Source organism: Nelumbo nucifera, chromosome 4 (assembly GCF_055504915.1).
Source record: "Nelumbo nucifera cultivar China Antique chromosome 4, China Antique-T2T, whole genome shotgun sequence".
NCBI classification, from domain to species: Eukaryota; Viridiplantae; Streptophyta; class Magnoliopsida; order Proteales; family Nelumbonaceae; genus Nelumbo; species Nelumbo nucifera.
Genome location: NC_142652.1, coordinates 5,334,791 through 5,348,432, shown reverse-complemented (window position 1 = coordinate 5,348,432; position 13,642 = coordinate 5,334,791). Strand labels below are relative to the sequence as shown.

The 13,642-nt window shown below is 34.6% G+C and overlaps 1 protein-coding gene across 1 annotated transcript; it reads left to right on the top strand.

The window, feature by feature from the left end:
• The first annotated feature begins 3,832 nt into the window (after window positions 1-3,832).
• On the top strand, window positions 3,833-6,445 carry LOC104591715 (cytochrome P450 78A5-like). The gene is made up of 2 exons (XM_010250698.3): window positions 3,833-4,906; window positions 5,646-6,445. The coding sequence occupies exons 1-2, from the start codon at window positions 3,956-3,958 to the stop codon at window positions 6,255-6,257; spliced, it is 1,563 nt and encodes a 520-aa protein (XP_010249000.1). The 5' UTR covers window positions 3,833-3,955; the 3' UTR covers window positions 6,258-6,445.
• The last annotated feature ends 7,197 nt before the right edge of the window (window positions 6,446-13,642 follow it).

Below are 13,642 nucleotides of genomic sequence, written 5' to 3'. Positions count from 1 at the left end.
TTGAAAGACATTATATTAGAAAAGCTTTGATGAATCAAAACCCACTCCTGAATTTTGATAAATAGTATCTGATTGGTTAATACATTTATGATATGATTTTTTGGCCACGAATTTTTCAGATATGATGTCTTTTTGATTTCATAGTTCAACTCTCTTTCTAATAGTCAGTGCTAGGAATCTTAGATCCACATGGCAAGATTTAAAATTGGAGAAAATTATTTATATGTAAATTCTTACGTGTAAAGTGTAAACCAACTTTTATGAATTTGATGAACGTCAAATAAATAATATAGCCAAAAAATCACATCTATGCTTCTGCTGCCACCGCCTTGAATAAGAAAAAGGGGTAGTGGCGCATTTATACATTCTCAACATAGCTAATTTATCAACCATGAAAGAAACACAAACACAACCTTTGATCACACTATAATTTCACACATATTGATTTGTCTTTTCTTATTCATGATAGGGGGTTTTTGAAAATGACACACTACACCTTAATTCGAATGCATGTCAAATGGGAAAGGGTATATCAAAGAAGTATTAAACAAAATAAAATGAAAAAACAAAATTAATGTAGACAGCCCATATAATGGATAAGGCTTTGATGATGATGATAACGATGCAGTTTATAGATGCATGTGTATATGTATATAATATGCATATATTAACTATCGACTCTGTAATAAGCTTTAAATTATTAATTATCTACTTATTGGATCCAATGGAGCATTTAATAGAGCAAGTTCAAAACGAAGGGTGATGGCGCTGGCCTTGTATGAAGGATGCAAGCACGGGTCACATGCATGGAAACATAAGCACCATAATATTTAACCCCTTTTTTTAGCGACTGTTTGGCATCGTTGTCGTTGCTCCATAAATTGGTGATATATTAGTGTTACATCAGAAAAAATGGTTTTCTAAGAAACACCTGTTTGTTTGGAACCGTTTTTCTATAAAAAGCGGTACTTTAAGCCATGCCTTAGAAATTGAGAAGGTGTGGTTTAGAGCAATGTCGAATTTGGCATTTTCTGGAGCTGCAGCTTGTTACTGCCAACAAGGGCATGAGGTGGCAATGACAGGAAAATGACATGGCACTGGATTTACCTGACAAAAACATTTCCAAATAGGAATGGCAACGGGTAGGGTACCCGTGCAAATTGCCCTACCCATTTCCAAAACCGCATATATAGACCTGGCAAAAAGTTGACCCAACCCGCGAACCCAACTCAAAAAAACAGGGTTAGGGTCTCATATTTAGCTACATAAATGGGAGAATGACCTGACTCGACCCAACCCCCCAAAAAAAGCTGGGTTGGGTTGGGTCAACCCGATGACCCGATTGCCATGTCTAATTGAGACTATTTATGCGTTGTTAGAAGTTTTCACTCTTTAATTTTTTCTATTTTAGTTACTCTTTGAATTGTTAAATGTTCAAGTTTTTTATTTTGTATTTGGAATTTTAAAGTTAATTCCTTTAATTTTGGCATTTTTATGTATTCTTTATGTTTTTAAATTTCAGTTATTTTTGGGATGACCCCTAACCCGAACATTTTAGGGTTAGGGTAGTGTATTGACCCAACACAACCCAACCCGAACCTGATCCGCCCAACCCAATTGCCAGGTTGGGTTCAGGTTGGGTCGCATATGTATCCCTGATTCCAAACCCGTTTAACTTTTCCTCTCAATTTCCTAAACCCATCCCGTCCCAAACCCGTTAAATCTGTCCCGACCCGTCCCACTCGTTAAACCCCTTGACGAAACATTTTCTACTAAAAAAAGTTTCTTAATGCTTATAATGTGCCTTGAACCCAAATCAATTAGTGATAGCACCAAATCTCTTAACACTACTTTAAGCCACTAAGCCATCTCGCCATTTGTGCTATTTAATGAAACAAAATAGATTTTATTAACTTTTGTGTTCATCAAAACAATCAATACATGTATATGATTAACAATTCCAACTAAAAATTAAAAGAAATAATATTTAAAATTAGCATTTTGTAACTAAATGAAATAAACAATCTATCAAATCCAAATTTACATCAAATGATGATTTTAGCCCCAATAAATTTATACAAATAAAATATTAATAATAGAATAATTATCTTAGTACTTAAAATTTATAAATTTATGCATGATATATACTATAATAGGTTCATATTTATGCATTCCGAGTATCGGGTATCAAATACCCTAAAGTCAAAACCCATATACGTCCCAAACCCTATAAGGTTTTAATCTAAACTCCCAAACCTTACGGGGTTTTGATAAAGGAGTCCTATTAAGGTCAGGGCGGGTCAGATACCCAAAAATTCCCACAAAATTACCATCCCTATTTTCAAATAAAAAAAAACAGTATTTTCTCAAAAAACGATACTTCCAACCCATACATCAGAAAACGATGTTATACCTATAGGATCCATACCAAACATATACTTACTTACTCATTATTCATTGCTAGAGTGTTGGATCCTTTACGAAAGGAGTGAAATTGAGCTAACCCTCAGAGTTATTTTGGGTAATATGGATTATGGGCCGGATCAGTTTGGCTGTTTTGGGAGCTTCTACGTACACATAACATTTTAGCTAATTCAGATCCTCATTTGTTTTTTCAACTAAAAAGGTAACACTCATTATAAGATATCATTTCCAAGTTCAATAGCCTATGGCTGTCAACGGGGTTCTCATCGCATGACGGATAGGAAGAGCCTTGTTGACGGCCCAAGCTGTCTTTCTAGAGAGAGCCGTGGGGACAGGGAGGGAAGGTACGCATGTGAGAAACAAAAGTATATTTTGCTACACATTTTTAGAGGTAGCTTTAGCTTTGCGTTGAACAATCTTCAACTTCAACTTCAAGATAATGGGGGGGGGGGGTACAAATAGGCAAGCCAAGCCAAGGTGTCTATCACTATTCTATCTTTATGTCAGTGCTGAAAGGATAACTCGTCGACGTCAAGATCTTCTATCATGGTGTTTTTGTTTGCATCTCGATTTGTCGGACTTGGATCGTCATGTGATGGAATGGTGCCAAAATCACATTATATGTTGTGATTGTGGGTGGCTCTTCTACAACACAACACCACCTCTAACTTGGAGGAGAACTGTTCTCTCTTCTGCTTGCCCTTTATTAGCTACAGGATTTATTTATTTTTGGTGGAGTATCCAATGGAGGCACTTTCAGTAATGACAAATAAGTCTGTGCCACAGCAGCAGCAGTGCATCAGTGCATCACAATATTAACGGTCTGTCCAGCCCAGTCCAGTTCAGAGCTGTCTTATCGTCATATAAGTTATATGTAGGTGCCGTTTGTGTAGTTTTTTTAGAAAAACTCCGTTTGATAAGTGATTCGGTTTAGTGGATTTTTGAAAACGAGTTTAGAGGCTATCTTATCTATCACACAGAAAGATCAAAAAGTTTTATTTGTAGCTTCCAAAGTTTGATGTTTTTGGTCTTTCCGGATCTTAACGCACACATGTCTTCTCATCTTTGCGGTTTTTAATTATCAAAAGGACATAAAATCGCACAAAAAAACTTGTCAAACGCCACCTTAATTAAAATAAACAATCTTAAAATCTGAGAAGAACATTTTAGTCATTAAACATCAGCAGGAGGATGTTTTTATCTAGGTGCACCATCCATCTACGCCACGCAGACGCTTATTCCATTGAACGTACTTCAACTGAAGTGAAGGAATTGAATTGCATAGAGAAATATATAGAAGAATTAGTGACTGTAGCATTAACTAGGGTTAGTTGCAACTAATCCTAACCCTGGGTCTTAACCGAGATCACTTTCCACGTCCTATATATACAAATCATATCACATGCAACCCCGCTATCACCAAAGCAAAGCTCCATTTCTAGACATTTAGAGAGACGACTAGAGACCCAAAAGAGCCTTTTATAATTATCGTCTCAATCTCTGCTACTCTGTTAGTTAGCTCTTTAAGAAGATGACGAAGATGTACTTACTCCCCAATCTGTGCCTCTTCATCTTTTGCTTTGGAGCTACTAACCAGTCTCTAACTCTATGGCCTTTATTTCTCCCTTTTGCCATCTTCTTCCTCTTTCTCTCCTTACTCAACTCGTGGCTGGTTCCTGGTGGCTTTGCATGGCGAAACCACCACCGAAATTCGCCGCAGCTCCGTGGTCCAATCGGATGGCCCTTGTTGGGAAGCATCTCGCATATGAGTCGGCTTGCTCATCGTAAACTGGCCGAGATATCGGCCTCACTTGATGGTGATGCAAATCGTCTCATGGCTATTAGCTTAGGAGCTACACGCGTTATCATCAGTAGCCACCCGGACACTGCTAAGGAGATCTTGTCCGGGTCTGCTTTCTCCGACCGTCCAATGAAGGAATCAGCACGACTGCTCATGTTTGAGCGTGCCATTGGATTCGCTCCCTCTGGGGACTACTGGAGACACCTGAGGAGGATTGCCGCTAATCACATGTTCTCACCTAAGAGAGTTGCAGCCCTGGAGGGGCTTCGACGACGCATCGCCGATGACATGGTGGATCAAGTATGGAAGGAGATGGAGAGTAGAGGGGAGGTGGAGCCGAGAGGGATACTGCATAAGGGTTCCTTAAGCAATGTTATAGAGAGTGTGTTTGGAAGGGGTTTGTGTTCAGATGGGGAGCAGTTGGGTTCCATGGTTAGGGAAGGGTATGACTTGATTGCACAATTTAACCTGGAGGATTATTTCCCTTTGGGTTTCTTGGACTTTTATGGAGTCAAAAGAAGGTGTCATAAGTTGGCAGCTAGGGTTAAGTGTTTCTTGGGCGAGATCATAAAAGAGAGGAGGAAAGAGGAGTGCAAAGGAAGAGACGACTTTCTCAGTGTTTTGCTTACTCTGCCCAAGGAAGACCAGTTGAATGATTCAGACATGGTGTCTGTCTTGTGGGTAACTCTCTCTCTCTCTCTCTCTCTCTCTTCTTGGCCTCTAACGTCGTCTTGAGATCAGCAGATGATGGTATTCTGACGACGCATAGCCATTGGATGATAAACTCATTGTTTGTATATAATATAGCAGATGAACATTTTATTTCACCAGAAAATAAGTCCCAACCGGAAAAAAAAAAGAAAAACATTTTTCTCCTGTGTTTTATGCGAGACTCTGATGGAATTAATTTTGAGTAGATTATGAAGATGGTTGATATATGGTGAGAACGCAATGTTTGTTTATCATATTTTGAAATATATATTCCCTCATCTTTTACCTAAAAATTAAAATATATATCATCTGACTGTTTTCCCCTTTCCCATTAGCATCTTGATCCTGTTTGGTAAGAGAAATCCACTGACCTTTCAACCTTTTTTTTATCCCCTCCATAATATGACATTATCCAGATAATCCTAGCCATCCAAAAATTAATAGATGCATCTCTCTATCCATTGTTGGAATGTTTCTCACTCAGAATTTTTTTTTTTTTTTTGGAATTTGAAAACAAGCCCTTAGTTAATTGTCACTTACAGTGGATGATGACTTATTGCTGGACTTCTTAGCAGAAATAATTATAAAATAGAAATGAAAAAAAAAGAAATAATATATTATAAAAATGTAAAATATTAAGTAATTAAACTACACTCAGAAAAAGATTTATTTATGATATATATATATATTTTTTCTTCCCCAAATACAGGAGATGATATTTCGGGGAACAGACACGATAGCTATCCTTCTTGAATGGATCATAGCGAGAATGGTGTTGCACCCGGATGTCCAAGCCAAAGCCCAACAAGAAATTGATGAATGCATGGGCAGTCATAGAGAGGTCCAAGATTCGGACATCCCCAGCCTCCCTTACCTTCAAGCCATAGTGAAGGAAGTTCTCCGGTTACACCCACCAGGCCCACTGTTGTCATGGGCTCGCCTCGCCATTCATGATGTCCATGTTGGCAAGTTCTTTGTACCAGCTGGCACGGCGGCAATGGTAAACATGTGGGCCATAACTCATGACGAGTCCATTTGGAAGGACCCATTAGCATTCAAACCAGAAAGATTCATAGAAGAGGATGTGGGTATCATGGGCTCGGACTTACGGCTCGCCCCATTTGGGTCAGGTAGACGCGTATGCCCAGGGAAGACACTGGGTTTGGCCACAGTTCATCTCTGGCTCGCACAGCTTCTCCACAGGTTCACTTGGCTTCCAGCCCAACCCATTGATCTTTCTGAATGCCTTCGCCTCTCACTGGAAAAGAAGCAGCCCTTGGCTTGCCATGTGGTTCCTCGGGAATCAGCGGCTTTCATGTGAGAATCAGCTTTCAAGCTATTGGTAATAAGTGTAGATGTTTATTTCTTGCAATAAGATGCCGCTAAGCACATAGCTACTTTAGCTCAAAAGCTTATGTAGTTAGCAAGTGTTGTAGGCTCTTTATGTTTACTAGTATATTAGTGTACATTATTATGAGTGCTTAACTGCTTACTAGTATATTAACAAAATTAAGTGAGAGAGAGAGAGAGAACTCAAATAATATTGTGAGAGCGAGGTTCTGAAGAGCCAAAAAGTGAATAAATATCGCTACAGCATCAGTGGACCTTGATCTAATGTTTAGAATGGCCAAAAACATTTGTCTCTTCCTAACAGTGTTTTCAAATCCGGTCAGGAGGTTGAACCGCTTTTTCCCTATGTCAATGGGTCAACCTCTGATAACATCATTATAAAAATAAAAAAATATATAAATTGAAAATCCATTGAACTGGTTCAACCATTTGAACTGATGGACCATTGACCAAACAGTTACTGGTTTTTGTAATATAGTGGATTAGAGGTTGATCCGAACCGGAATTATGACCAGATCACAAGGTCACTGATTTAACCGGTAAGAGGTGAATGACAGGTTAAAAACACTGTTTCTAATGTATCATTGCAATAAAGCTAATCACAATTGATAGCCATTGCTATTTTTTTATTTGTCATTTTAAGAATATATGGATACAGGAATATTGCAAATGGTATGAAAAAAAAAGGTTTCTTCCATAAAATAATCAAAACAAATTATAAGTAAGTATGAATCAGATCAAATCAGGTGCACCATCCAAAATTGTTTCATTAGTATTTGAGCTTGGTCAAATTTTATTCGTTTGATTTTTATCGGATGTAAGATCATATTGACAAGTTAAATTGGAAACGATCAAAACAATGCGTAAGGAAACGGGAAACCCACGAAATAGTAACTTTTTTTGGGTGGGGTTCTATACTCAGCTGAGCGTTTATGCAAATTGTTATGTTCTTAATTATCTGTGTTTTGCCTTTGCTTAATAAGCAATAATATCACAACATTGTATGATAATGGTGGTTGACTGAAACTCAATTTAACATCAAATATGGATCCTTTTAGTTGCTCAATTATAGAGCTGTTAATGGGTTGGTTCTACCCATATAGAACCGAACTGACAAAATCGATCATATGTCGGTTACGATTCTAAGTTTCGTTTTGTGTCCTGATTATAATTGGGTTGAGATTGTTTTTTGCTGACCAAACTGATTGGCGATTCCAGCTGAATATGTAATCAATAATGTATGGAGGTCTCCTGATTTTACTGTATTTTTTGTTATTTATTTTGTGTCTTAAAAGGATAAATTCCATCCAGTATATCAGATCAATTTCATATAAAAGAAAAAGAAAAATTCGCTCATTATTTTTACGAACATATAAACAGTTTACCATTTACTAGTGTCACTATTTATTAAGGTTATGTTATTAAAAATAAAGTTTCACATTATTATATGATAGCAGGTAATTATGGACGAGAGTATAATCGGGTCAGACTTTATTTGTTATGATTAATAATTGATTCAGTTTTAGATCTTTTTATAAAATCAATTAAATAATTGGTTTGATATTCTAGATGGCTATATTTAAACAATAACAACAATAATAATAATAATAATAATTCAGTTTAATATCCAGCATATAATACTTTGAGCTAACAATCCATGTGTGTGTATTGGAAAAATATGTGCATGTTTTTTTTATTTTTTTATTTTTTAAAATATGTGCATGTTTAATGTTTGTTTTGGAAGACATTTACATGGCAGATTTTTTGGCTTGTGGGGTGAAACCCTCAACCCCACTTAGACAGCCTATAAGCGATGTTTGTTATAAAAATTGTAATCATTAAGCCAAAAAAGATGGTTTTATGGTGAAACTTCTTTTAGTAGCGTTTTCACAGCAGCTCAACCAAAGTTTTAATCCTTCCAAACGGACCCTTGATTAAAACCAAAATCCTTCTACGGGCAACCCACAAATGCAGATGCTCATATTGTATATGTTTGGTAGCGTGGGTTTTTTTTTTAGGGAGGGGTGGGGGGGGGGGGCACTTTAAACGTTTTTAGCTTTGTTGTTTGACTGAGCTTTTGTGGGCGTTTCAATAAAAGCTATTTTCCATGTCAGCAAAGAAAAAAGTTTTCCCATATTTGGTTGTTTGGAAGGGTATTTCAACGGTTGATTTTGAGTGTCACAGAATTGATCCAATGGTCCAACCTACCCCTGCCTACATAGTTTATAATTCAACAGTTGATTTTGGTCACCAATGCATATACTAATATCAGTTCTAAAACAACAAGAACAGCTCCAATAACATTGTTTTAGCACACTCATCTCCGAAGTTGTGAACATGGTCGACAACTTCAATAACAGCTCGGACGATCTATGAACGAGGGAGATTAAGACTGTGTTTGGTTTGAATGAAAAGATAGGAAAAGGAAGGGAAAGATAGGAAACCTTTAACAATTCTTGTATAGGTTTCTTTGTTTTCCCCTTCCTAAACATAGCCTAAGGGAAGGATTATATCTGCAAAGAAAAAAGCAAACAAACAAACAAACAACAAAAGGTTAATATGAAATACCTTACATGAATAAAACGGAAAGAACTGGTATCAACAAAACAGGAGAACAGGTAGGTTGATAGTGGAAAGAAATTTTTGCCGATGGTTTCGAATATGGTTTTCACAACCGGACCGAAAAAATTAGGAACCGGTCACTTGATCGGTTTCATTTTTCCCCAAAACCGTTGATTTTGGGCAGCAAATCGCTGAACCAGCCAGTTAACCGTTTGAATCATTCGAATTGACCTTTTTCAATTTTTTTTTTGTCAAAATAGATCGACCGTTCAAGTCGAAAGATCGGACCGTTCGAATCAATAACCGGACCCCTGACCGGTTCAGTCATTGGTTCGATTTAAAAGAAAAAATGGTTTCGAACAAGGGGTACTTGCGGGAAGAAGACAATGGATCTGCAAAAAATTAAAATAAAATAAATGTCAACACTAGAAGAAAAAGGGAAATAGTAGAGGTTATTGGCTGGCCGACGATGGTCTTACCGCCATCAAAGGGTAGTTCTTTTCGGACCAGACGGCACCTAGTTCCCTTCATGCGCATTAGAGTAAAAAGGCATACAATTCATTGAGAGTTTACTATTCCGTGAAGCATCGGATCAAACACCGCGGGTTGACACATCGGCATCCACGTCGGTGCCACATCGGTCGTGAAATGCCAACACATTAGGGGAAGTGTGAATTTGTGGCTTCCCCCAACATCTCTGGCACAAAAGTCCTGACATTTATGCTTTTTTGGCATTTTTTCAATAAACGGGTGAACCAAACAATGGTTCCATGCTCAATGAACACACACTTAGCTGACGTAGACGTGGCAGCGTTTTTCTAATAAACACTCACACTACCAAACACCACCATTGTCTTTTTCTATTTTTTCGTGGGCAAGACCAAAGTGGCCAAAGAGTTGGCCATGTGGCAAATTGGACTGTTGTGTTTAAACCATGGTAGTGTGGCCATGTCCCTTCATGCGCATTATGGTCATCGGTTTCCGGGTTAATAGTTCGACCATCTAGTTCGAACGGACGACACGTTCTAACAATAAAAATTAAAAATAATTAAACAATAAAAAGGCCAAAACCATTGAACGGGTTGATGGGTCGATTACTCGATTTATAGGTCATTGACCAATTCAATGGTTTTTGGCTAGGGATCGGGTTTGGGGTAAAACAAAACCAGTTGCTTGGACAATTCCCATGCCGAACGGTCCGACTATCTAAATCAACAACAGTTCAAAAACCATAGTTTAAACTTTAAAAATAAGATTCCAAATATTGTTACCGACGTTTTTTAGAAGATTGTTCTTACTTCCTAAACACGTAATCCACAACAATATTCTTTTCTTTTTAATAAAGGGGGAAATTTTGGCATTGACATAAACTTCAAATAGTATTGGTTCTGCCCCTCACAGTATTACACCATCCATGAATTTGGGTTTTGTCCTTAAAAATTTGTTCTCATACCATTCCCACAGTCCCTTGGACTATGCATGGAGAATATCTTCTTATGAATAAAAATATATAGGCTCACTTTGAAAATAACTAGTAAATTTGCATTTGACAATTTTAGATGATGAAGATAGTAATATACATTAAAATATTGTATCCCAAAGAGAGTGATATTATTTCTATAAAATAATTTCATATTAGAGATGTTCTAAATGTTTTTTACAAATATTATGCATTTTTTTTGTATATTTCACGTTTTTGTCTTTCTTTAATTTTTATTATTTAATAATGACGTAATGGCTTGACTCATTTGACCCAGATTGTTGAATTTCTTACCTACTACCTAGATAGAAAGACAATTTCAAATTTTTGGTTCAATGTTGGGAAAAAAAGAAGAAGAGAGATTTAGGGTACGTTTGATTTACGGACATAACCAAATGTAATTTTATTAGTCTATTTATTATTTTCTTATTACTTTATTAATATTTTATGAAATATATAATTATTATTTTATTAGTTCTTTGTTATTATTATCTTATTCGTATTTATCACTAATATAAATAGTTTACTAATATTTATTATTATTATTACTTTCATAATATTTTGTTGTTTATTTGTGCATTTGTTTTATGATTATTACTTTAATTATATCATATTAATATGTTATTGCTATTTTCATTACTATTAATTTGTTATTTTATTAGCATTAGGGTTTGGGGGCCTTTTGTCACGAGTTCTTTATTTATTGATACTCTCGTATGGGAATCCCATTCTTGGGGGAGAAGCCTCTAATGGCTATTCCCCCAAGAATGGGAATCAACATCCCATTCCACCACATGGGCGTTCGCGCCTTAAATATATGACTTAATGAGAGGGATTTAAATGAGGTGAAAAATAATAGTTAAAATTACATGTTTTGGACTCAATTAAGAAGGGACTAAATTCAAATTACATTTTTTATCTTTTCATGCGTATAAAAGTATTTATTATTTATGGAACTTGTTTTTATTTTATAAGATGAATATGCAACTATTAGAGATGCACTCAATTTTTTTTTTTTTTGCAAAAAGTATGTATTTTTCATTTATTATTATTTAATTGTGACTTCAAATATTGACACATTTGACACGAGAGTTTAATTGTTGACCTGGAGCAAATAGGAAATCAATTTCATTTTTTTTTGTTGGTTTTGAAATTGTATTTCATTTCCATTATCAATAAAAAACAAATATTGTTTATGGCACTTGTTTTTCTTTGATATGGTTAATAAAATATTAGAGAAATGACCCATTTTTTATATATATTTTTTTATTTTGTGAATTTGTTACTATTTTAAATATTTTATTATTAATTATGATATCATTGATTCACCCAATTAACCGGGATGGTTGAATTGACTTACCCACCACTTGGATGGTAGAATAATTTTGTTTTTTTTTTTTTTGTTGATTTTAAAAAAGGACAATTTGTTGAAACCTCCCCTATTGTTGAAATTTCCCCTTAAGTTTGGTAATTGCAATCACCTCCCTTGAACTTTATAATACAGTTGCAAGTAAACCCCCTCTCTTAAAATCCTCTAATAAGAGGCACACAAATGTCCAAAATACCCAAAAAGTTAGTATTGAGGCTGATTTTGCATAACAAACAATACAAAATTTATGAACAACAATTTTTTTTTAAAAGAAGTTAAAATTGCAACTTTGAGGGATTCATATGAAGGGAAAATTTATAAAATAATTCAATTTCAGAAAAGAGATTGGAAGGGTTTGGGGTAGTGATTGATATAAAGGGAAAATTTGAAAAATAAACATTTTAGTCTAATTAATTACATGGTTATTTTGGACATTTTCATGCCTCTTGTTTGAGGATTATAAGAGAATGGGTCTACTCGCAACTGTGTTACAATGTCCAGAGGTGGTGATTGCAATTACCCAACTTTAGGGGATGTTTTTAGCAATTGTCAAAAATTTTAGGTGATCTTTTATAATTTTACCCCTAAAAAACATGGGTTTCATATTGTTAAAAAGTATTTGATAAACATGGGTTTCAAATTACTTCTCAAAATATTTATTTTTATACTATTAAAATTAATGTTGTGTCATTAATCCGCAAAATTTAATGATGAAAAAAATATATATTAAATATAGGTTTAATGAGAGAATATATCCAATTAGTTTTAAATTTTATATTCAATTTCCATCATTAATAAAAGATCATTCCTGTTTATCATACTTATTATTGTTTAATATGTCGAATATATGATGTTAAAATGTTCCCAATTATTTTTATTTTTATATTTTTGAATTTTATTATTTAATTGTGGCATCATGGATTAACCCATTTGACCCAAAAATGGTTTAATTTCTTACCACCACTTAGATGAAAACACTACTTTTTCCTATGTAGATTTTAAAAGTACAAGTTTTTATGTTATTGGAATTATTAATTTATTATGTATGGATTTTATTAATATAACTTAATGATGAGACGAAACAACAAATGTTTTAGATATGTGATTTAATGAATGTGAATGTAAGTTAATTCCTTACATGTTGGGGTTTAATGAGAGATAATTAAATGCATTGAATACCTTAAAATTACATATTTTCAACTCATTTAATATCAAAAACTGATCACCTTATTTGCCCTCATTTTTATCAATAAATTTAAATATAGAGGGATAACTTTTGGCCTTAAAAAATTCCATAAATATTCTTGAAGCTATTCGTGTTTTTTTAAGTAATATAGATATAAATACAACTATGTTATATGTACAATGCAAATACATACAAAATAATACAAAAAGACAAGGTTTTGCACTCTACATATTTGTATTTGTATTTTTACCAAATGGAGCCATGAACACAAATATGCTCTGAATGCACAGATGCAAAAAGGCTGTGAAGACAGTTTTGTTTGGGAGTGCACAAACATGCCCTTAAAAACAAGTGCTTATTCGAATAAACATTTATTTGCATTTGGCACCCAACCTTCTTCAAGTACTTATTTTAAGACACGTATTTCATATTAGGTGTTTGGTAGTCTTTTTCTTCAATAAGCACTCAAGTAAACATTTGTAACTATTTTGTTATTCTTTTTCTTTCAAATTTTATGAAAGTATTTTTTTATAAAACATTTTTACTAAAGTACTTTTATAAAAGCATATTTACATAAATATTTTTATGAAAGCACTTTAATAATAACACTTTTTTGAAAGTATTTTTATAAAAATCACTTTTTATACAAGTACTTTATATAAAATTCAATTAGGGATAGTTTTATAAGAGGTGTTTTAAAATTCAACTAGGGATAATTTTGGAAGAAAAAAATCGAATAGGTGCTTATTGTATAATCAC